Source organism: Chaetodon trifascialis, chromosome 8, assembly GCF_039877785.1.
Source record: "Chaetodon trifascialis isolate fChaTrf1 chromosome 8, fChaTrf1.hap1, whole genome shotgun sequence".
NCBI classification, from domain to species: Eukaryota; Metazoa; Chordata; class Actinopteri; order Chaetodontiformes; family Chaetodontidae; genus Chaetodon; species Chaetodon trifascialis.
In genome coordinates this window covers 17,324,423-17,349,865 of record NC_092063.1, presented here as the reverse complement: position 1 = coordinate 17,349,865, position 25,443 = coordinate 17,324,423, and the positions used below count along the sequence as shown (strand labels likewise).

The window sequence follows — 25,443 nt, the reverse complement described above, 5'->3', positions numbered from 1 at the left end:
CATGTAAACCAAGGCACAAACATGAATGAACATCAATGCTGTGAATGTCAGGTCTATCCATGAGCTTTGTTATTTGTGCCAGGGCTAGTTGGTGCAGCTGTTTGAACTGCTTGTGCAGAGCTTCCATGGTGTCATAAGGGGGTATGGAGGGTTGTATGAATCTGCAAATAGCTTAGCTTCTTCTAGCTTAAGGTGGTCTTTGAGGAAAAATGGAGCATGAGGTCTTAGTCATGTCTGTAGAAATTATCAAGTACAGATGCTTTTTCATGCCCCTCAGTGTCTCACATGTTTGTAACGTATCCTTTAGTGTCTGTATGAGACGCACGCACGAGTTAGGCTTTCAACTAACTCCAATCTAAACCTATCCATGGAAATGAGGCCAGGCTCCTCAGTAGTACCTCATTAGATTCCAGGTGTTCATTCATGGCTGGTTTCTGCACACACTGCTTACTGGGAAGGGCTAATGATGCACATTGCACTGTGATTGTGGCTCTATTGGCTCTCTTCTCCCCCAACCTATCCCCTCTATAGTGCACACAGCCGTGGCTTTGGAACTGGAACCTGGTACAGTTTAACCATTTCTCTGTCTATGTTGAAACACTTAATTGCTCATCAGCCTATTTTGCCATGAGATTCTCCATCTTGTTCCAGGAACTGATTGTCTAAAACCTTTAAATTTACAGACTCAGCATGTTAAATAGCCATTCACTTCTGGTCAGCGACTAAAAGTTCAACTGCTGTTACTGTCCAACTGAGCTCAGGAACCTGATTGGTAGTCATTGATAGCTAGCAAATGATCAGGGAATCCAGGAGTGTTTTCCACATGTTAAGATTTGCTGTAACAGGTTGGTTTAGGACCCAAATGCAATGCCACCAGAACAACATAGCTTGTACCAACTTTAATCTCTGACTTGGCAGAAACAAGAAAGCAAGCAGTCACCCAGTACAAAGTTCAGCAAAAAGTCTCTCAGTCTATTCAGTGCTGCAGAGCAGCAGGTGTGCAGACGAAGCTCACTCCGTTCATCCTTTTTAGGCAGATTCACAGTCTGTTGAAATGTTTGGTGATGCAAACAAAGAACCAGAAAGTGCAGGGCAAAACTCTTAGTCAGGGGCAGAAGGCTAAGGTATTTACCGGGGAACAGGAGAGCAGACGTAGTCCAAGACAGGCAGGTTCGGCAATGAGAGATCAGTCCAATAGCAGATGCTGGAGAGTCTTGCATAGAAATCCTAACCCTAACAATTTGGTGATCAGTGAGTGTGGGAGAGCAGCTTAAACACTGGGCTGATTGAAAAAGAGTACTGGCTGAGCAGGTAAACAGATGAAAGGAAAGGGCAGTAGGTAAGAGACTAAAGGTACTGTGATATTTGCATGTCTTATGGACAAATGTCAAAAAACTGATCTTTATATGGGTCATACATGGGCCAACAATTTTATTTTTGTAATCACATTATCTATTTAAGGCAAAATATACAAGAAATTATAATTTTTGCAACTTGGTGCCTCGACAGTTTTGGAGCACAATTCACTTGTACTTAACTGTTGTACCAAGGTGATTTACACCAGCTCTGACGAGGTGGTACAACCCTCAGACAGTCTCTTTGCAAAAGGGATCTGACATTAAAAAAAGATTAGGAAAATCAGCACATCAAGTTTATTGAAAAAAACAAGACAACAAATACAACCATAACAGAACCCAAACAACCCATGCAACAATGAAGGTTGATGTGCTTTTAAAAATTAACAAAAGAAGGGAATCCCTAATCATAGACCAGCTTAAAAAGGGTGTTGGACTGGGTTCCTCCTTTTACCCAAAACCACCATTTAATATCTAAACCTAACAGCCAATAAAGCCACAAAAATAGGACCACTGGACCCATCAGAAAAGTAAGAAAAACAACAAAGGCAAAGAAAGTACTCACAGTCAGTCACAGACCAACTGCTGCCGTTGAGGCCGGAGGTTCTGCCCCCTCTTTATTGGCTCCCATCAATCAGACGAAACCAGATGCACCTGAAGGAAGAACACGAGTCATCATGAGTCAACATCGTGTGCACATCAGAACTAGCAGGAGGAGCACATAACACCAGGATCTGGATCATATTTTATGGAGAAAATATTTTCCATTTTCCCTGTGAGGTCCTCCGGCGGCTCTGCCTCAATTCTCAGTGATTTACAGAGCTGTGGATTTGGGGAGGGATCTATAGAGAATGCCTATGTACTGGGTCCAGAAATTCATACTATGCCCCCGATTAGCTCAGTTAGCCGTCCAGCTATCTGTGGGAGAGCAGACAGGCTCAGCTAATAGCTGACAGTTAACAGTTAACTGTTACAACAAGTATCTATCTAGCTATCCGTCCATCAGAAGATCACTGAGCTGTTCTCTCCATTAAATATTGAGTTTCACCAAAATCCATGAATAATGTTATAAAGTTGTGCCCTTGTACAGTAATCAGTGAAGCCCCCCGAAACACTGCTCTAACAACCTAACCACCCTGTGTGAGCACCGAGTGGGATAGAAAAACAATAGATGCATACAGAGAATACCGAGCTATCTTCTTTTTGGCTGAAGACCCATGGTGGTGAGTCACATAGTGCAGTAAAGCTTTACTTTATGTACTTGTTGTGGGAGATTGTACCCACTCAGTCCTTGTTATATAGTGCAAGAGCAGCCGTTCGGGGCGTGGACCGGAAGCCACTCTCCCTATTTCAAGTCAGTGTGCCATCAAAATGATTTCAAAGCAGTTTAGTTTAAGGTAACATAGTTGCATAATGCTGCCTTAAGACAATTTAGTGATTGCTTTCCTGTTACCCAAGATTCTGTATAGTTTGTCACAGAAAAATTTTAAATCTGCATCAAAGTGCTCCCTGCAAATGTAGATTTTCCCCATCTGAAAGTAGTATTTTAAGGCTGAGGTCACTCTTCTTTCTAAATTTCATGCAGTGATTTGCGCTGGAATGCTGTAGCTATAGTAATTCGATTTTGCAAGACAGACAATCCTTCAAAATGTACTGGTTATTTATTTTAATGAATGGAGACAAAATATTTTTTGGGTGGGTGAAGGGCTGTAATCTGCACTGCAGCCTGTTCCGAAATAGAAAAACCATATCCCCCTTATGTGAAATACCACCTTTTCCACTGCATGCTCTTTGTAGCTGCTCAGCTTTATGTATAAGCTTTTTACACCCTAAGGTCATACCTCTCACACCATAAGGTCATGCGATTCACACCGTTAGGTCATACCTGAGGGTGTGAAAAACCTTTCCTAGCTGTCGACTGGAGGCAGTCTTCAATAATACCTGACAAAAACAAAAGAGACAGCAGCACAATTAACAAATTGCAGTTACGTTTGAAGTCTGAATGCTGTGGCTGTAATGAAATATTGGAGGTGCTTTTGAGTCAGTGTTCAAATATACCAAAATGTCAAATAAAATGTGTAATATGAAACACACTGTATCAAAAATAAAATACAAGGAATCAAACACAAGACAAGAATGAGAATATTTTTTGTAATATTGTGCTGTTCTAACTTCTGAATCTGAGCAAATGTCTCCTAGGCTGAGCAGCAGAAAGCCAGACTGACTGAAGTGGTGACGTCATCTGAAGACAAAACCTGAAGCTATTCTTTCGACGGTGAATAACTGCTGACATAATGACAGCAGCCACGGTGATTTGACAGGGATATGAGGACATTTTCTGATTCGCAGCTGAAAGGCCTTCATTTAAATAAAACCCACGGACATGTTCACTAATTGACTGTGAAGGAGCTGACTCCAAGAATAGTTACCTGATGATTTTTTTTAAATTAGCTTTTCTGTGCAAAATCAGTAGACTGATGTGTGGTGGATTTCCCTTTAAATAATTTTCTTACCCAGAGTCTATTTTTTGTAGAGCTGCTGTGCATTAAGATCCTTAACTGCAGTTTGTTTATTAATAAAAAAAAAATGTATGCAACATCGATGCATTTGCATTTGCACTTGCACCTGCAATAGCCAGAATGTGAGTATGAAAAACCTCATGTAGATGATGTCTTTTGTTACCTGGAGAGCTTATACGTGTCTTAAATCAAACAACTCCCATGCTCAATGCACAATCACTCATGATTAAGGTTTCAGGATACATATGAACATTGGAGCAAGTGTTGTACATGTGCGTCATCAACAAAGCACATATGCAAGACATTGACCAAACTCAGTCGTGTCTTTGTGCATGTGCCATACATAATTTGCTCACGCACACGAAGCTGAGCATGCACGCGAAACGTGCAGAGGCACAAGGCGCAGGCCGTCAGTGTGATCAAATCTTCAGTGTCCATGTGCGCAAGACAGATGCTGTCCTCACAGCACTGCTTCACCTGCTTGCTGTACCATGCAGTAATGAAGTGCTTCCTTATACGAAGTCAGCCAGTCATTAAATAAAGAATAGGCCACCTGAGATCAATCGACAAGACAAAAGGACACTCACTGTATCTGGAGAATCAACAAAAGGCAGTGATGGAGATGCAGGGAGCGAGAGCTTCAAATCAATGTCTTATCCTTTGGTGGAAGGAGGCAAAGAGGGGAACGTTCATTTTTGATAATTTTGCACAATTTACACATCTCTCTGCTCTGTGTCTTTGAACAAATGTGCTGGAAACAAATTATCTTCCCAGTCATGCAAGTAGTACACTTTGTGAGTGTATTTACCCACACTACAACATCCCTTCACCATCTTCATCCTCATTCTCATCCTCTCTCTCCTTTCCACCGGCTGCAATCACAGTAGTCTCAACCACCCACATGCTGTAAACTGTAATTAAGGACTTGAATAAGTGGGGATGTGTCATTTGAGCTGAACACAGAGGAACAATGCAGAGTTAATCCACTGTAATTTGCTTGTCCACTGTAGCTTTGCATAAACTGTAGAGTTTAGGCTTCCACAGCACACTAGCTGCTGCAAATAACAGACGGTTTAACAGCAGCACAGGCCAAGATGTCTCTTAGTGTCAGACACTCACTTGCACATTTTTCAGTGTCTGATTTCACAACAGTTAGATCTACAACTACAACATTGCAGGAATGTAAAATGTTGCTGGCAGGAACGTTCGCATTTAATTCACAGAACAGATAATCCAGCTTTCAAATATCATTGCTTCTGGCTGTTCTGGGCACTCACTTTATTGTGGACTTGAGGCTCGTGGCCAGATGTTCATGAGCTAAAGAAAAAGAATTGATTGAATGCCGTCAATATATATTAACATTTTTCTTCATGGCAGCAGCAGGTTCGGTTTAATGTTCCCATTAACATTGCTATTGTTCCTGCTCAATGTGTGTGGGCGCAGAGAATACATTAAATTGCATAAAACAAAAATACACCTGGAAATGTCTCACAGTGATTTCTTGCTGAAGTCTCCAATTTGCTGCATGCTTTTGAGCAACAAGAGCTTTCCTTAGGGGTGGTTTCAGAGAAAATGACACCAGTGAAACGGGACTTTAAGAATGTACGAACATGCAAATGCCAGCAAGAAATGCCGTTAGTGCTTTGCTCTCCTGGAGGTGGACATGATCAATGTTCAAAGAAAAGACACAAAGGAAAAATCAGGCCAGATGATCTGAAAAAATGATAATCAATTTGAAAAACATAAGAGTTTTAGATAACATTTCCAACCCTCACAAATGGGCCAATTATATGACTGATGATTTTAACAAGTTAAATTGTGGCTTTTTTTGGTAATAGAAACTGAAAAGTTGAACTAATGTTTTTGTTGTTTATCAGCACTATTGATGAAAATTTTGTTATAAAATACACTTGGACTTTATTATTATAATTTTATATATTATTTTCATGGTTCCAAGAAGGATACTTCTTAATTAATGCACATAATTTTGTTTAAGTTATTGTATTGAATGTAATATCCTTCATCTATCAAGATCCCCATTTCACAGATACACTGTCCTAATACACCAGAATTAATAAACAAATATCATATATAAGGTTGAAAGACTGCAGCTTTTTAAACATTGATGAATTATCTTAAAAATCCACTAATCTATGTTAACAAGCGTTGCATTGTCTCACTTAGGGAGTTAAATTCCTTGTTGGCTATTTGCCTTTGAGAACACTGCGTTCATCTGCCGCTGGTTTATTGGAGGACCCCAACATTCAGGATGCAGCCTTTGTCACTTACTCCCCAAACCTCTGGAACACACATCGTCTATAAATGTATCTCTTCACTTTATACGGGACTATAAATGTTGTCTTGCAATTATGCACCACTGCACTGCTGCACTTCTTTTAAAATGCTGTATTTTACTTGATCTTATGCGTTCTATGTCTATTTTGTCAGTAATATTCACCGGTTTTATTTTCCATCTTGTTCCACATTCTCTGTATTCTACATTCATCTTTATTCTACCTTATTTGTACTATTATTATCAAGTGGATGATTTTGTTCTCGATCTTATTTTACATTCTTTTTCTATCCCTGTTCTTCTGTTCTTTCTATTCTGTCATTTTTATGTGAAGCACTTGGTGCATGTGATTTCTTTGTTGGAAAGCACATTGAGGTACATTTCTCACATGAAAGATTCTGTACAAGGAAAGTTTCTTCTTCTTCTAATTATTATTATTATTATTATTGTTGTTGTTGTTGTTGTTGTTGTTGTTGTTGTATTGTAAGAGGAATCATTGCAATGGCTGCATATCAGTGTAACAGAGCCTTGGTGCATTTGCAACAAAGTGTCCCAAACACTAGACCCACATGTTCAGCGTATAATTTATTGCTCACCCTGGTTCTCAGCATCCCCTGATGCTAATGATCAAGAATGGCTCCTGATGAATTGATGTTGAGCCTTTTTGTGCTGGATTTCATTCCTGACGTCAGGCCCATTACTCTTCCAATTTAGCCTGGCATGGCTCTTTTTCACAGATAACAAATGCAGTCATTTCCTTGCTAATTCAAACAGGCCCCAGCTTTAGCAATTCAGTGGACTGCCATAAGGCAGTAAAGCATTCGGTGACGCTGGTGCACACAGGCAATGATGAGAAATGGCACACAGGTGCTGCTCGCACCCCCAAATCCCTTCCTCCATTATGGTGCCTCAATGCGCTTTTTCCTTCATTACATTTCCAACAGCCCGGTTTTACTAAGCTACAGGATTACAAAACACGCGCTTGCTCACTCAACGTGACTTTGACAAGTCAGAAAATGCATGAAGACAAAAATTACTCACCTCTATTAAGTTCTTGGTAAACCTGCAAATGATCAGCAGTGAACATTTCTTCTAACAACACTATACATTGACTCACCATGAGCATACCCACATGACTGACATGAAATTATATAATAGTGCTGACAGGCCATGACTCAATAACTCCAGTAGGGATATTAATGGGGGGGTTGTTACTTGTATAATTGATTAAACATTTTCGGGTCTGTTAGGCTTGAGAAAAATGATGGTCAGCCTGAACATTAAACATGGATTTCCAATATGAGTAATGGGGCGACCCTCTTGTCGGCAGTGGCGAGGACTTCACATTACATTAATAAACGAGAACCATCACTGTCAGCCGTAATGCTGTAGTAACATTTAGGATCTCTGCGGCTCACATGAGGGTTTTTTTTTTCTTTTTCTTTTTTGTCTCTGCATCACGGCTGGACTATTGACTTAAGGGGATATCGTGTTGTTAGAGCAACTGCAATCAGGTGTATTGCCATCCCACAAGGGCCCAATTGTCCTGAAAATAGTTATAAGCAGCACTACACACTGGGAGAAAATAACATAACTTGAGATCCTCATCTGCTGCTGTGACAACAAATCTATTCCAGGTGCAAAGACTGAGCCAGACAAGGACAGTTCTGGTAGCTAATCACAGGAGTGTCGCCATTGTGATTAGAGCCCTACACTGTACACATCACACAGGACAACGCTGTGCTCAAACAAGACAGCCAATATTATCTTGTGCCACTTTCTCCAATCCCTGCAGTCCTATTCTTCTAATGACACAATCACCATTAGTTGCTCCTGGTCATGAGTCTGACAGCGTAAAAGCCAAATTAATGAACTGTGACGGTAACTCTCACCACTTTATCATGATGGATCACATTTACGCTGATAGAAGTGACTATAATACAAAAGCACAGAGCAATATAAAGGTATTCTTAGGAGCTTCATGACTTGACTGCTTGTTTCTGTCCTTCTTCTACTCAGCTTCCCTCATCATAAGATCAACACTATACAACTGCTGAACATAACTTGTATAATTAAGACCATATTTCTAACTTTGGTAGTTTTCTTTTTCAGCCATAGCGACTCCAGTGGAAATTGAAGGGTTTAAAATTTGGTCTTCACAAGCTTGAGGCTCATAGACACCACCAACTTGTTTGGCCAACACACTGTCACAGAAGGAAGCCGAACAGATAAAGTAATGAGATTAGTTGTCAGTGCAGAGAGTCACTCAGTTAGTCACTGAAGCACAAAACAATTAGTCTTTACATGTTTTGCATTGTTTCCAAAAGTACAACCACCTCCGCACCACAAAGCCTCTGCACCACTGCTTACACAATCCTTCTCTGCTTTGATGCTTAACTTAAAATTCAGTGGTTTATGGTGAAATATTTGAAAAAACTGTATGGTGCATATATCTGTTTCCATACAACATTTTATGTCTGGCATTATGCAAACTGCAGAGATGTAGTGTTCTAATCCATTCAAGGCAAAGATATGAACCAATCCCATTGTTTTTCTAAGTTTTGCAAATGTTATATTGGCCTTATGTGCAAAATCTGCAAGGAATTCCAGGTTCAATGCCATCAAAATGGTCATAGCCCTCTCAGCTAAATCTTAAACTGGAAAGGTTTAAAAGTGAAGGATGCAATAAACTGCATAGGATATTGCAAATATAAATCAGTTATCAGTTATTCACCTTTTATATTCTGTTTCGAAATTGATGCACAGTACACTACACGTGCAATTTTTTAGATGTGAAGATTGGTCAGATACACAGTATAGTATGATTTCATGAAAGAGTTAGATTATCTTCAACCAGGGTGCGCAGCATGAAACAATAATATCCCTCCTCCAATCCAGCAAGGGACCATAATGTTCTCCTTCTCTCTCTCTTCCATATTTCCTGTCTGCCTAATTCTACCTTAACATATACAGACAAAAATACCAAAAAGAGAGATTATTTTAGGTAAAAAAAAAAAAAAGAAAGAAAAAAAAAAGATGAAAATACGTGAAATCTGTTTAATCAGTGTTGTCATTTAAATAATGCCACAACATATACAACTACATTTACTGTTTTGCCATGCTGACAACTATAGGATGGGTTTCCATGAAATGTTCACTCCTGGTCCTTGGAGAATGAATCTCACTGTCATTGTTGATCCTGTGACCTTTTCTCTAATTCCACTATGAGGCTGATGTTTGTGTTTTTGAATGAAATATCTTGACAATGGATGGATGGATTACCATGAAGTTGGTACACACTACTGTACATGTTACCTCTTTTTGGTTGTCCTTTACCTTTTTCCAACACTTTGGTTAATCACCGCATACCTGCAGAATGACATTCCCATCAGCTTCAGCTAATTGTATTGCTTTATAAGCAATTACCTTTTTGCTGCTTAACATTGATAGTAGACTGTAGAGTCTTACTATGGTTTCAACATAGTCTTTGGGGATAATCTGGTCAAACTTTTTAGCCTGTATTTTTTTACTGGTTGTTCTAATTACACTGTGAAAGCAAATAAACCTTCAAGTGGTAGTTGCCATCGTCAGAGCACACTAATGAGACCAAGTTTACGACATCTCATATTAAAATGATAAGATTGCTCCTTTCTGCTGCAATAAATGTAACCTGCGGTTTGCATTCTACAGCACTTAAAGGTCATTGTTAACTAAATCTTTGAAACCCTGTGTTTTGCTTTCAAGCCACAGACCTGCCCAGCTTCCCAAAGTAGTGGCATCCAGAATGAACAGGGTCACTATAGTGACCGGCATGCTGCATCCCTTCCTCACGCTGGTGACAGCTCATTTTCGGAGCCACAGCTTTAGCACTGAAAGAGCAGAGGGCCCTGTAATGATCAGCTTTTAGCACTGGCACTGGGCGGCTGAATAAGCCATCAGGCATCATTAGGCCCTGCTGGGGAAAACAATCTCTCCATTCCCATCTGTGCTTCCAAACAGGAGGACTCTTTGAGAGAAATACATCAGAGACACTTAAACCTGTGTGTTGTGTGTGCTACAATGCTTTGCTCAGTTGCAATTGGCATTATTCAGCAGTCAAAGACTCCCTATTCCTGATGATGTAGCGCTTCTTTTTTAGGAGAGTCACTTCTGAAAAGGCACTAATGATCTCTCAACAGAGTGATGCAAGCCTGCTGGATATACAGCGAGACGGGTCCATTATTCCTAATGGGCACGTACTTTCCCTGGAACATTTTAAAAAATGGTTATTTTTATATTTATATTACTTCAAAATACCCCAGCAAGTCAACCATGCTGCATTTGTTCAGTGCTCTGGATACAACCTATCTAAAATGTCACCACTAAACAAACTGAGCCCAGCTGGCAGAGATGAATAAGGCTGCTGCAGGCGCCGTGTCCAGAGTCACAGGGTTAATAATGTCCAAGTATGTCTACGGGTTGCACAAAACTTCCATGTCTCCTTTTCAAATAAAACATGTACACCCACTATATAACGTATCCAATAAACATTCAGGAAGGCTATGAGGAGTATTTTTCCTTTCTTTTTCTCAGCTGAGATGTTAAATTAATGTGGTTATGCTGTTTTAAATTTCTAATTTACTCTGGTACGCATTGAATCGGTGCATGCTTTGAGTACACAGTGTATTCCATTAACAATATGTCAGCTGCACTAACCTGAATCTATAAAACATTTCATTTCAAAAGATCATTCCAATCCCTTTTATGTAAATCAATTTTGTTCAGCATAACATGACTCTGTGTTGACAGTGTTTGTTGTACACAGAAGAGGATGCAGCCTTTTCTGTCAGCGGGGAATCGCCGCCCAATCTGCCTGTTCACACCTTTGCTCAGAAGCATTATCTGAGCGCTGGGTGTTAATTTGCCCTGTCTTGACCGAGGCCGGGTTAGGAAACCATTTGATGTTAACCTCCTCTAAATCCTCACTAGTGCGGGATGTAAATTAGTTCTGACACATCTGTGAAACGCAGAGACAAACACAGTAATCATGTCGTGTTCAGTGAGGCTGACACAGCGCACCATCAAGGTAATATGATGAAGAATAATGTGTATTGGATAGGTAACAGCCTCTAGTGTCACTAGAATAGACTCACTCTGAGCCTGGCCCCTACATTACTGGACTTACTATTTCATTTCTTGTACAATAACTCAGTGTATATGTAATGTATAGTATTTATTTCCCAGATTTTTAGACTGCATTGTTTTGTCATTATTATCGTTATAATATTAAGTATCATTATCATTAGTAGTAGTAGTAGTAGTAGTATTACTATACATCATGATATATTACTATATACTATTATTACTATATATACCACAATATATAATCTTATATATTATTATTGTTTGTATTGTTTTTATGTGTATTATTGTAGTATTAGTATTAGCAGTAATAGCATACTAGTATTCTGTTATTCTTATTATTTTCATTCTTATTACATGATGCAGAATATTATTATATAATGTTATATTTCTACAAAGATTGCCGCTATTTATTGTTGCATATTGCACACAGTTTACGTATTCACATTTACATATTTGACATTTGTTTACAATTTGTGGTTGATTTATATTTTTGTATAGTGTACATATTTTTACATATTTCTTACATTTTTCAAGTCATTTTTAGTTCTTTTCTATTCTATTATTGTTGGAGAAACTGCAACTGGCTCTATTTCCGCACAAGGATCAACAAAGTATTCTGATAAATACCTGTGAGATACAGTCTGCATCGTGTCAATCAAGATTCATTATTGCTTTCAAAAATAATTGACTTGGTGTTGGCAATAGCAGTGAAAACATCATGAACAGATGAAATCTCTTCAGTCTTTTCTAGTCTGGCCAATGACAGGAACTTTGACCAAGCACGTCTTTGACACTTAAAACTGCATTATCTGATTGACACATGCTCCAGGTACATTATCATCTCATAAACATTGTTATGGTGAACATGTTAGCAAACGGTGGCCTATTAAAACATCCAATAGAAACAATATAAGTATTCATTTGGTGTTTTTGCCCACCTGACAAATGTACCCCTGTTTTAACTCCTGAGGAAAATGTCTGGCTATTCAGCTTCCTAGATATTCCCGCTTGTTCATTAGTTACTAAATTTGTCTGCTGCTTGGTGCTGGCCAGATAGGTCGATGAAACCACACAAAATTTGAGGGCTATGAAATCAAAACAATTATCTAAAATAGTCTAAAATGATCCATGTAACAGCAGAAATGGATGATAGTTCTGTGTGGGTTTGCCTCTACAGCTGACCTCTGTCATATTCCACATAGTATTTGACTAAATCTTAATGTAAATGTATTTACTAAATGTCCGTCAGCTGTTTCATACAGTGTGTTATATGTATGTGTGGTTGTATATATTTACCGTCATTCCCCAGATAACTCACTGTTTTAGCACTGAGAGATAAAATTAGCCGTCATGAAATGGCTATAAATCATGAACAATGTACTAGATCATGATGCACCACCAGCTAAAATCATGCACAGTCACATCCCATAAAGTTTACAACTATTCTGTGCATTTATGTAACCTTGATGGGTTTACTTTGAAGTTGTTATTTTACTCCGAAGTCTTTTGTTATTTTTAAACACCGGCACATATGAAGTCACATTTAAATTTGAATTACACAGTTAGGCCCGAGCACTCCTTTCCTTCCTCCTTCAGATCAAAAGGAAAGCCAATAAAATGCTTTGCTTGCAGGCATCGGCTTTGATGTTGCTCCTCTGCATGCTCATTTGAGCTCAGGGGCATAAAGTCAGGAGTGGACAGCACATAGACTGACATCAAATTGTTTTGTGCTCATAATCTCAGCCCCAGAGATACCGATTGGCATTGAACACAGCTGGTTTAGGACAAGAAATCTTGTCATTTTGGACGTTTTACTTTGTTCTTCAAAATGATTGTTGCTTTTGTTCTAGCATAGCACAGTCTCGTTATTGTCCCACAGGTTAGAAAGCTGGAAATGTGTCATTTTGATATGGTGTTTTTACTGCACAGCTGAATGAAAGATGCTGCATGATGAACTGTAATCAAATAAGCCCACAGACGCCTTTGTCTATTGAGCATTGTTAAAAGGAGCGACAGTGCAGAGTTCCCTGTGGTTACAAAAACCGTCTAATTACATTGCTTTTAAATTTGTGAAACTGTATCTCACCATCAAGCGGTATTTTCAGGGGATTTTGCAGTCAGGATGGTTCATTGAAAAGCTTTTCTCTTCCACCTGAAATTGAAAGAGTGCTGTGAACTCATGATAACCCATGTCTTTGCACCTGTGAAACAAACACATTTCTCAGCCATTATCTTCTATTCATCTTGTTCAGGATGATAATGAGACAGTAACCAGGGTGAATAAAGTGTATGGGAAACCACTGAGCTTTGCCTTTCCTCTGGCTGCGAAGAATTTCTGTGTACTCTGGTGGTACTTTATTATCACCATGCGTCTGATCGTGTGTGTGTGTGTGTGTGTGTGTGTGTGTGTGTGTGTGTGTGTGTGTGTGTGTGTGTGTGTGTGTGTGTGTGTGTGTGCATCCATCTGCAGCTAATCTCACATACTACTGAACCCATTGGCCCAATATTTTTTGTGCACATTAATGGCTGTCTGCTCAATGGCCTCTTGCGGTTGCGGTGAATCACAGTTTTTGAGAAACCTACTTTATTGACTGCTCTGTTTTATACCTGCTGACCCTTCATTCCTCTTAACAGGCTGGTTGGGGTTGCAGGTGATCAACCGCTTCAGCTGGAGTCTTGTTTCTGTCAAGACAGTGTATGTGGTGGTCACATTCGTGTTGGAGGATTCTTTTGTTGGCATTTTCGATTAGAAACTGACATTTTCCATCGTTACACCCTTTCATTCCTCTACTCTCATGCATACATGCTGGACACACAGGCTGCCCTGCTCTCCTGTTCCCCACCCACATGCCCCAGACAAGCCTGGTGGAGATCAGCACTGTACTGAGTACTCTCTTCTGGTTGTAGGTTTTTTAAGAATTCACACATTTCGCGCAGGTCTTTCATTGGATTATTGCCCAGTGCCTGACCTCTGCTAAGTCAAGGGCATTAATTACTGCTGACAGGAAACCTAAAACACAACATTCACTATGGCAGATTTTTTTTTTTTTTTACAGATCTACTGTGAATTATTTTCTACTCATTGACATCAACAAGAACACCTGTTTTAATTTAGTCCTAACAAACAAACAAACAAACAAACAAACAAACAAACAAACAAACAAACAAACAAACAAACATTTGCATTGCCAATTTTCCCATTCACGCCACACACAGCTTGACCTGGAGCAGGAGTGGCTGTATATGGTAAAAATCTATCTATCTATCTATCTATCTATCTATCTATCTATCTATCTATCTATCTATCTATCTATCTATCTATCTATCTATCTATCTATCTATCTATCTATCTATCTATCTATCTATCTATCTATCAAACAGGGAGGCATTTCACCTTAGCTAGTGCAGAAGAAAGAATATGACTATCAGCCATTTGCTTCCATTTACTGCAGTCCTCTATTTAATGCAAAGTGTTGTTTGCTTTTTTGTTAGTTTTTGCTCAGTGGTTTGATTGGTCATTTATTCACAACTATAAAAAAACACTGTTTATTTGAACTGGCTCAAACAGCAGGATATTTCACCTGCATATAATTTCACACATGAAATCCATCAGTTCACCAGCAGGGAATGTGGCCCCGACTCAAAAGTCAATATTTGATTGTGGCCAGCACCCACTCCATGCTCTACCTCAGTAAGTGGTTAAAAAACACACACATCACACTGGTCATACATGTCAGAGGGGCTATGAGCGTGTGCAGTAATTGTAGTGTGACTGATCAAGGACCGGGGAGCCAATGCAGGCTCTCGTTTACTGCGAGAATCGAAGACCGGGTCAGACTTGGAGCACTTCATTATCTCCACATGCATCAGCAGCAGCTTTGTCTGTGCTTTCACTCTCAAACACTGAGGTCACGTTCATATCAATACTACACGTCGTTTTTTGACCAGCTCTGATCTTTTGACCCGTCACTGTTTTCAGTCTTTAATCATGCAGCAGGGTCCCACCTTTCAGGCTACATTTACCGTAACTGCTGCTGCTGTCCACTGACAGCACTGAGTGAATACGGGGGAGGCTCCATTTATTTACTTTCCTATCTTACTGACATATTTAACAACCTGTGATTCACTGAGGTGTCTCCCTCAACTTGTGACTAGGAATTAATGAGGACCACAAATAAAACATGTACCAAGACACCGACATCTTTGACACTGCAGACTTTCACCATCAAGTTGGGTTAAACAAATGTTTTTTTAGACATTTATATTTGTAAAGCATTGAGGCACAACAGTGTGATTTTGATTTAATTTCATAATTCAGTGTTTTTCATTAATAAATTAGTAATAGACTATTAATTTAAGGACCTAATTTCAGCACTTCTAATGTAATTGTTTCTTCATTGGAATATTAAATGTGTTCTTATGCAATATTTCTTTCCCCTTAGCATTTTCTTTGCCTATAAACTAGAAATTTATACAGCAACAAGCACAAAGCAGAATAAGTAAGATACCCACACTATGAACGGAGAAACTGACTAACTGGCTTTTGATAAAGAAGGTGTTTTTTTCCTCAGTGTGCCATTTATGACAGCACCTTGACTTTTAGTAGATCTAGAAATATATTAGTGCAGGAACGGTAAACCATAATATATTTCAAGAATTTTAGAGTAGTAAATGTTTCAATCCACAACAAAAATGCAGGCATCCTTTTTCCATAAAATTTGACTTTGCATTTCTACTTTAGAAGCAGGTGGCAAATATGTCCTTTTCTTTTTTTGTTGAACAAAAGCAATTAACTGTGTTACCATCTCAAATATTATATCCATGCTTTATTGTTGACCCTGAAAGAAAGTGTTACATACATAAATACATACAGTGTATACATAAAAAGATACAGAAATAATTAATATTTAAACAGACACACTGTCTCAGTGAAGTCCATCGATGCTGCATGTCTGACAGGTGTAGATGATTTGTACAGCTGAGGTCTACTGCAGTTCATGTGGAGCTGGGAGGGAAGGAGTACAGTAGGCAGGCAGAGTCGGGTGGTTTTGGGCACTGTTAGCAGGAGGTGAAAGTTTTCCAGAAGAAGTTTTTACAGGGGGCTTTGCGGTCTCGCTGGGGCAGTGATAGCCTGTTGTAGACAGCCCTCTCTTCCAGACGAGACTCCAGCGGCTCCTCAAGATCCACAGGTGCCGCTTCCCTCGGCAGCATGTTGCTGTCCAGAGCTCCATCCAACAAGCCAGACACCAGCTTCAGGATCAGCTCCTTGCGTTCTTTGCTCAGTTCCTGAACAAAAATTAGAAAAGAAGAGAATATATTATCAAGGAGACTAGAACATAGAAAATGTTAAAATCTCACAGGGAAGCTCAAGTCTCAAGTATTATTCCATTACTTTTCCCATATTCATTTCTGTATGCATTGACAAGATGAATTAAAAGATGGATTAACTTTCTGTTGAAAATTATTCAAAATACAGATTAGAAATATCACTATTTACTTTTGTTGATTTCACAAGCAATCTTTTTAAGATTCCTATAATTCAAACAATTCCCCACCCCCCAAAAAAGGACAAATCTGTCAATCTTAGCGGTTGAAATGAAGTGCAATGAACTATATATGAACAATCAAAAAAATCACCCTTCTCACCCTGTTCATATGGATGGGGCTCCTATCCTCCACAGGAGGCACGGCGGCTGCTCTAACGCTGAACAGAACCCCCATGAGAGCTGCTAACACCACCAGGAGCTGCATACTGTGACAGGAGTGCAGGTGACGGACCAGAGCTACAGTCACAGGAGCAGGAGGCTCACGGAGATAAGAGTGTGTGTGTGTGTGTGTGGGAGAGAAAGAGAGAGAGAGTCTGAGCAGCTCAGTCTAACCAGAGATCCAGAGGAGAGTGGTGGAGAAAGTGCACTGCAGTTGGTGGCTGGTGAGCTGGTCACAAGATATGGAAACCACTGATGTTTCTTCTGCTCTACCTCCAAAGTCCCTCACTCTTTTATACGCCTCTCCCCCTGTCTGCCACTGACGTGGAGGGTGGTGGGTGTATGACGGAGGGTGGAGGGTGTATGTGTATGCGTGCGTGTGTTGGGGCTGGGGTGTGTGTGTGTGGGGGGGGGGGGGGGGGGGGGGGGCATTGTGTACGTGAGCATGGGAAGGAGGAGAGATGACGGGTTCAGGACAGAACAAATGGAACAATTCAACAGTTAACCTTTTTGACAAACTGTGAGGTGGCTGCGTCCATGCGATTCACCAGAGGGAACATCTGCAGACGACGACGTCACTGGGCTAAAACCAGACTCTGACATCAACAAGTAACTAATGTATTGACAGTTATGATGGACTATCTCAAACAAGACCTCTTCAGGCAGGTGGACAGACAATTCCACAACTCATCAGCGATGTGCAGTATCACCGGATGTAGCCTGACCATCCTCATACTCAAGAACCTGAAGCTGCAAACAAAACAATCTAAAAGAAATACAAACGGACAACAAGCTGTTGATTAGTGTTTCACACTGTGCCTCTGTCAACATCTGATTCCTGTCACTGGGCTTCTATGTGCCTTTTTCACACCTGCAGATTACAATTGAGCGGTCTGACACCCACCATGACTTGAGGAAGTGTCTTCAGGAAACACACACCACCAATCTAGTGAAGTAAATGTTGTTAAAAAAAGAAGAAGCAGTAATTCTTCTTTGGCAATTCAGTGTGAGATGTTCGTTGGAGCTAATGGCTGGTCCACTTGAACATAGATTAAATAGAGTAAATTTGTATTCACTTGTCTGAATTAAAAGCAAAACAATGGCCTTTGGTTCAGGATAGAGGTTTAGTGGCAGGTTAGAGGAAAAGACTGAAGCAGTCCAAGAAACAGAATAATGCTGCTTGTCGAATGAAAATTTGTTTGTCGAAGCTGTTTAAACTATATCCCACCTAGATTTAGAAAAGAAGTCATATTCATGTCAGGAATCTCATTCTGTGGGTAACAATAACTGTGGGAGTACAACATATTCCAGTTAAAGACTTTAGAGGCTGGAGCTGCAGTTCAATTACATTCACACCATATGTTAAGCTGCTGAGATTTTCTTTCACACTCCCAGTGCACATTCAGTACGACTAAATGACCTTTTTTTCTTCACAAGTCTTTCCTACACAATTTTCTTTGGAGCTTTGCCCTGGATAGTGTTTATAAGATTCATATAAGATTAACTGAAAATATTAATGAAGCAGAATGCATTATAGTTTTTATTCTTTATGCCAGCAGCAATTGATTACATTTAAGGATGCATGATCTAAAATAAAACAGGGATCATACAAAAACATATGCTGCAGCTTGAGGACTCATTTATGTGTCATATTTCTAAGTATCATGGGCTGTGTATGTAGCTAAATAACATCACTAAATGTAGCCGCAGCTTAAAAGAAGAAATGATGTGTGTGAGTGACGTCTCAACTACTGCAAAACCCAACTGTACCAGTCTACGGCGTACGAGGTAAACTCACCAAAACTGATTATGAAGAACTGATTACAGAGGAAATTGTTTCAAGTGTTTGAGAGACAGCCCCCAAATGTCCACGTTGCTGAAATAGCTCAATTAACAGAGTTTTCTGTTGTGACGTCTTTAGATGTTGCTACCGGCAGGGAACATACAGTACTTATACTCCAGTAGGTCTTGGTAGATATGTTCAAATGGATTTGTGATGCTTTCAAAACAGTGTTTGAGGTATTTTCTTCATACACTGCTGATCTGAAGAAGGCCCGGAGCCAGTCCAGAGATTAGCTGACTGTTGAAACGGCTCTATATTGGCAATTCTGTGAGTTTCAAGAATCTACAACAGCTCACCTCCTTAAAAGTATCTGCGATCCAGCCTGCAAGATACTTCAAACAGTGGAAAACATCAGCGTGACGACTGGTAAAGGTGTCCCCAGATCTGTGTCAGATGTGCGTGCAAGTCTTCATTTTCACTACATCTGCTTCATGTATGGCCTTTAGCACCGCAACAACAACGCTCTACAGGAGATCACAAAGGAACACGTACTCAAAGATCATCTCAGGATTTTGTGTTATTATGTATTAAAGAGGAAAATCTGTCGATTTAAATGTACAGAAAAAAATGTAGGTTTGACATACATAAGAATTTTAAAGTGATTTGTTGTCGTAGTGAAAGTTATTGTGCAGATATTATTATTAAATCACCAGATTAAATATTTTTGGATTCTCCTTTCATGGATATGTTTCATTTCCTGTACCACAGTATGTGAACACATACCCCTGTAGTGCAGCTAACAGTGCAGCCACCATAACACACTATAAAGGCAGGATGACAATAATGTACTGCATTGTTGCAGGGTGGTCACATTTTAATATAAAACCAGTAAGGACTCTGGTCTTACTCAACAAGAACTAGATTTGATGCAACTGAGGGCAACAGTGACACTTCACATCACCAAACACTGACTGATCTGGACAGCTGAATGAAGCCGAGGGGCTTCAAGGGGCTTTTCATTTAAATTCAAAGAAAACCTCAAATGCTGTACAAAGATATATCCTCTGAATATGCATTTGGTGAATTTGAAGAGCATAATTTAAATGCATTCCTTTAACCTGTGAAACTGGCTTATACATAACAAATTAGAGGATGCCATCTTGTGCCTGAATACTGAAACTGCACTCGAACCTTACTCATGCTACAGTGCTGCTCAGACCAGTTTCAAGATGTTTTGGGTTAAAAGTCTGCAGTGAACAGCAGCTAAAACATGTCACATATTAACCTGCATTTGGTTGAAAAGTGATGCTACAGCAGATAAAGATTAGCTCAAAATTTTAAGACGATGGACTTTGAACAGATGACCTTAAGTGAAAAAAGCAGAATCTTATATATATATATATATATATATATAAGATGACATAAAACATACTGCTACATCTAGATGTCATTTTGTGGAAATAAGGACGCGTCTGCCTGAGTGAACCCGTCAGTGGCTGAATGCACACAGACCTCAAATAACCATTTTATGTTACCAATTTATTACAGTTCTTATAAAAACACAAATTCATTGCACAGGTTTGACACTATTTCTCGACAAAGACTGAATGTGGATTTCCAACTAATAGGCAGCAGCTAAGATGTTTGATGATATAATGACTCAGCATATAGGCTCACTACAGTACAAGTTTACTACCGCTCATCAGTTCCAACACCTCAAGTCAGCATTGCATAATGAATTCACATTTTAAAGACATCTTTTGCATTGCAAATCTCCAATGCCATACATCATTTTATTTCTTAAACACCATAACATTAAAGTCGTTTGTAACACATTGATGGTCGAAGCTGAGCATCGATTAAATTCAGTTGGTGAAATGGGACAATTTTCTCAACTCTTGAGCTTTCATCGAGGACATAATCTGCCTGGTGCACTATGAGAATAACATAACAGGTTTCTTTTTCAACAATAAACAACCAATTTCAGGCACTATAGGGTTCATGTGTAGAGGACACATTATTATTCTGGATATACAGTCATGACAGATGGCAACAGTGTTTCCCTATGAGCACAAACATTACAAATAAAAGTACAGCAATACATTACATAATCATACTCTATATGGTAGTAATATATTGCATAATGTGTAGATGCAGTGAATCCAATAAACAGTACAGTTTCAGAGTGAGGTCAGGTTTGATGGCAATGCTCTTCCCACAACAAAAATGAAATCGTTCTTCACGAGATGCTGATAAGACAATTACAGAATAAGAATTAAAAACCAAAATACATCAGAAAAATAAACACAGAGAGCATGTAAGACTGGAAGGAAGGAAACAGTGGAAGGAACATGAACGCCTTGTAGAACTCAGCAAGTTCCCACCCGCTGATTATTAGTCACCCCCACCCATAAACTCTTTAGGTGGTTCAGTGGTGCTGAGCTGTGAGGATAAGATGAAGAAGCCATAGAGCAAGGTTGATTATTTGTGGTCAGAGGGCCAGGAAGAGGATGAACATGGTGGCCTGTTGGTGCTGGTCATGCTTCACTGAGCACCTGTCAATGGTCAGGAAGATAATGAGTGAAAAGCAGCAAATATTTAGCAGCTCTGAACTGCACTCGAGCATGCAAATCACAAACAAATCTATTTTAACACCTACCTTTCTTGCGAACTCGGGGAGGACGAATGACGCTTTGTGAATTTCAGGGTTGTAATATTTAAGGTTCATATTTTCCATTTCTTCTTCTGACAGTGCTTTCACTGGTTCCTTGAAATGCGTTTCCTAATTAAAAAAAAAAAAAAAAAAAAAAAAAGAAGAAGTGGAACATCTGTCAAGCGGACAAGCTTGTGTGCAGGAAGGGTTTTTACAACAAGCCAGTACCATTCACGGGCAATCTGACAACAATCAGATGTGTGTGGGATGGCAAATGGAGAATGACTCGCACACTTACGGGATTTTTACTGCAGAGCATGAATCCAATTTGGCCACTGGGATAAGTTGGGATGGTGCTGTAGGCATATTCCACCACAGGGAATAGGGTCTTGCAGAAGGTTCGCATCTCCTTTATCAGCTCCAAATGGAGCCATTGACACTCTCCTGTGAAATTGACACAAGCAGAGGAAAGGCCATGTTCATTTCCCATCTGCCTTTTTTTTGCCATTGTTGAGGTAGTTGGAAAAGACTGTATAATTGGGACATAACAGCTCCACAGGAGTTAATAAACGCCCTAAGTGATAAACAGACGGGAAAAGGGGCTGTAAATTGTCATTTAGTAGCACAGTTATGGCTTCTGCTCCAGTCAGCACTTGACTAAAATTACTCATCAGCCTTTCCCAACTTTTAACACAAAACTGCTGTGAAATTTAATTTACCCTGGGAACAAAGAATTCCACCATTTCTCAATGCTGCCTTCATCAGCTGATAGTAAGACTCCTTGAACAAACTCTCAGCTGGTCCTGCAACAACAACAAAAAGACAGATGTCAGTGCAGGACTGCTTCCTCTGTCAGATGGTAAGGAGGGATGCTACAACATAAAAGTGACACTTACCAACAGGGTCTGAGGAATCGGTTATAATAACATCGAAGGCATCCTGGTTCTGCTTCATGAATTCAAAGCCATCTCCGACATGGAGGGTGAGCTTGGGACTGAAAAACCCTTTGGCCATCCCTGGGAGGAACTTCTTTGATACATTAATGACATCCTACACAGCACACAACATCAACACTGAGACGAGCAGGCATCACTCTGGCGCAGCATTAGGAACAGTAATCAGTATAGCTCTCTAGAGAGACACTAGAATCCTTGACAGTGTTGTTGCTCCCACCTCATCTATCTCACACAGAACCACCGACTCCACCAGCGGATTCTTCACCACTTCCCTCAGCACACCGCCATCTCCGCCGCCAATAATCAGCACCTGTGAAAAGGGATAAGTGCTGACTGTCAAGACAGGAAACATGTCTCATTCTGAGCGTGGCCATACTGCAGATGCATGAATTTCCCAACAATACATTTGAGTGATACCTTCTTGGGAGAAGGGTGGCTGCACAGTGGAAGGTTGGCAATCATCTCTTGATAAGCAAACTCATCCCTCTCTGTGCACTGGATCACTCCATCCAGCACCAAGACATTCCCATAGGTTTTACTGGAAAATGACGTTATAGCAAAGTATGAGGCACATTTGAAGGCTTGAAATCTCTGATGTTAAACTAACAGAATATCTTGACAGCATTCATTCACAGAAGTTGAACAGGATGTAGCAGCAGAAAAAAAATGTTACCGTGATTCTCGTTAACCTGTCAGTGAGTTACAGTTAGGAGTGATCTTTACTAACGGTACCACCTTGGCTATCAGTACTTATTTCGCTACCTTGGTCGTTTGTCTGAGAGCTAAAACTTAACGCAAATGGAAAAACTCACAGGCAGCGACCCGCTGAGGAAACTTGTGAAGAGACCAGGAGCCTCAGATTGCTCATTCATTTCTACACGCTAACAGCTAGCAACGTTAGCCAACTTCTGTAGCTAAAAGTACTCACCTCTTGAAAACCATAACATCTTGAAATTTGGATTTCTTGTTGTAGAGGACCTCTTCCACTTGGAGGCTCATCGCTTGCCCGGGCCATAACGTGCATTTCTCCGTAAACCATCCATCTTTAATATGGTCCATGTCGGCTACCGACGGACACAAGTAATACTAACGTGTTTGTAAGTGTGGCAATGTGAGTAAGTTACGACATAGATCTGACACTTTACCGTTGTTTGACAGCTTAACTTGATGCCTTGCATCACAACGAATGGGAGACGGCTGACGTCAGTCACTTGCCGTCATGTGAGCCAATGGGGTGGCGGAATGTGCCTGTTCGTGTATAGTTTGTGTGACTTCGCACGGCCAGCGCCGTCCATGGCGCCGCCCTGTACCAAGAACCAAGCATGAAGAGCTCGAACAGAGCGGCTGCCTGTGTGCTGAAGCCCACGTGAAGCTAAAGCACAGTGGCGTATCACTTTCACTGCGCATGCGCACACAGAGAGCCCAGGCGACCATTTATTTATTTGTTTTTAGGTAAGGTCTTTTCCAAAGCGATTCATATTTTCATTGGTCCCTCCACTTAATTAGAGAGAGAGAGAGAGAAACCTCACATCTTTCTAAACCTTTTAAACTGGCCATTTAAGTACTTTTAAATCATCATTATCCATTTTGCAGCCCAAGTGCAGCTATTAATTAATTAATTAGATTCTGAACTCCACTGTACAATATAGTTGACGAAATAAAAATTCCAAACAATTTTACTGAGATCATTTGAAATGACACATATAAAAAAACATCACAGAAATACGAACAATTGTTGAGAAATTTCTCGTGATAATTTTGATTAAGCCTGGTCTGTTAAATTTCTGAACACATTGCCTGTGATGAAAACATATAACACTTTACTGGAAGGGGTGTGCATAATAAGGCTGGCATGACATCACACCTTCCATGAACACGAAGGGATTGTGAATGAATGTTTATATGTCTGTTGCCTTTAAGTGACATTTGGTCTATTAACGCTCATCCCCATTAAAATGACATAACTGACTGAATGAGATTTCAGTGATCATTAACATGCAAAAAGGCTCCTTAATGTTTATGACAGGTGTCATGTCTGTCTTGTGCACACGCCCTTTAAATAAGCTGGTAAGAAAATTTTGACATGGCATGACTGGACTTTTGAAATCTCTACAAACGTAAATTTGACTTTGAAACAATCCAGATTTAATCGCTAATTTATGGCGCGTCATCCTCCTGCACAGAAGCTTTTCACATGGTGAGCCATTTTGGTTGCTGTGACTGCCACAGCTGATTAAAAGATATGACGCACACAGCTAATGTGATGAGCTGGAAGCATGATTAATCACTACACCCTCCACTTTATATTTAGTTTGATCCAAGCAGTTGAAAACAGTAAGTGCGTAAAAGGTGGTGCTGTTGAAGTAAAGTCCCCAGAATGACCAGAGCCAGCTGACAGTCACAAAGTCAAACTGAAACAGGTTACTGTGTTGAAAAAGCAGAGCTGAAAATCACAAGCAGCTGTTATGTCATATGTTCCGTACAAATTTATAGCTGTGGTCCTAACCTGACTCAGCAATTCTGAATGGTGTTACACAGAGAACAGATTCTATTTAGGCTGTTATATTTCATAAAATATGCACCCATTTCTTGTTTGCCCCAGGCTGGCTCATGATGCTTACTGAACAGACAGGTCACAACCTTCCTGCAGTTGACTGTAACAAGAAGAGCAGAACAGAGAATAGTGGTTGCAGTCTGGTCTGAAACATGAGCATCATTGCCTTAATTGTTAAACATTATCACTATTAAAGGAACAGGTCCAGCAGACATGTTGAACATGTTGTGGTGTATAAATATAGAAGTTGAGAACTCAGTTCCAGGTTAAGTCAGTTACTTCAAATATTATTATGTATTAAATGCATTTGGATTGTTTAAAACATAGCACAGTATCAGACTTTATATGCTATTAAGGTTTTATTTTTGAAATCTTAAGTACAAGCTCCAGCTGTCAGATAAATGTGGCAGAACGCTTGAATAAATGTGCTATTTTCCACCACTGTAAAACAGCATATCACTGCGCATGCTTTTGGGACATATTCAGCAAATGTCCACATAC

At 39.9% G+C, this 25,443-nt stretch overlaps 2 protein-coding genes across 2 annotated transcripts; both read right to left on the bottom strand.

Annotated features, from left to right (window-relative positions):
* Positions 1–16,097: 16,097 nt before the first annotated feature.
* On the bottom strand, positions 16,098–17,264 carry LOC139335328 (somatostatin-1B-like). The gene is made up of 2 exons (XM_070968885.1): positions 16,938–17,264; positions 16,098–16,577 (listed from the first exon to the last, which is right to left on the bottom strand). Exons 1-2 carry the CDS (start codon positions 17,040–17,042, stop codon positions 16,350–16,352), a joined length of 333 nt encoding a protein of 110 aa, XP_070824986.1. The 5' UTR covers positions 17,043–17,264; the 3' UTR covers positions 16,098–16,349.
* A 3,033-nt stretch (positions 17,265–20,297) lies between these two features.
* Positions 20,298–23,544, bottom strand: srm (spermidine synthase). Its single transcript, XM_070968406.1, has 8 exons — positions 23,317–23,544; positions 22,806–22,926; positions 22,606–22,698; positions 22,329–22,482; positions 22,152–22,235; positions 21,731–21,876; positions 21,439–21,561; positions 20,298–21,334 (listed from the first exon to the last, which is right to left on the bottom strand). Exons 1-8 carry the CDS (start codon positions 23,445–23,447, stop codon positions 21,317–21,319), a joined length of 870 nt encoding a protein of 289 aa, XP_070824507.1. The 5' UTR covers positions 23,448–23,544; the 3' UTR covers positions 20,298–21,316.
* Positions 23,545–25,443: the final 1,899 nt, after the last annotated feature.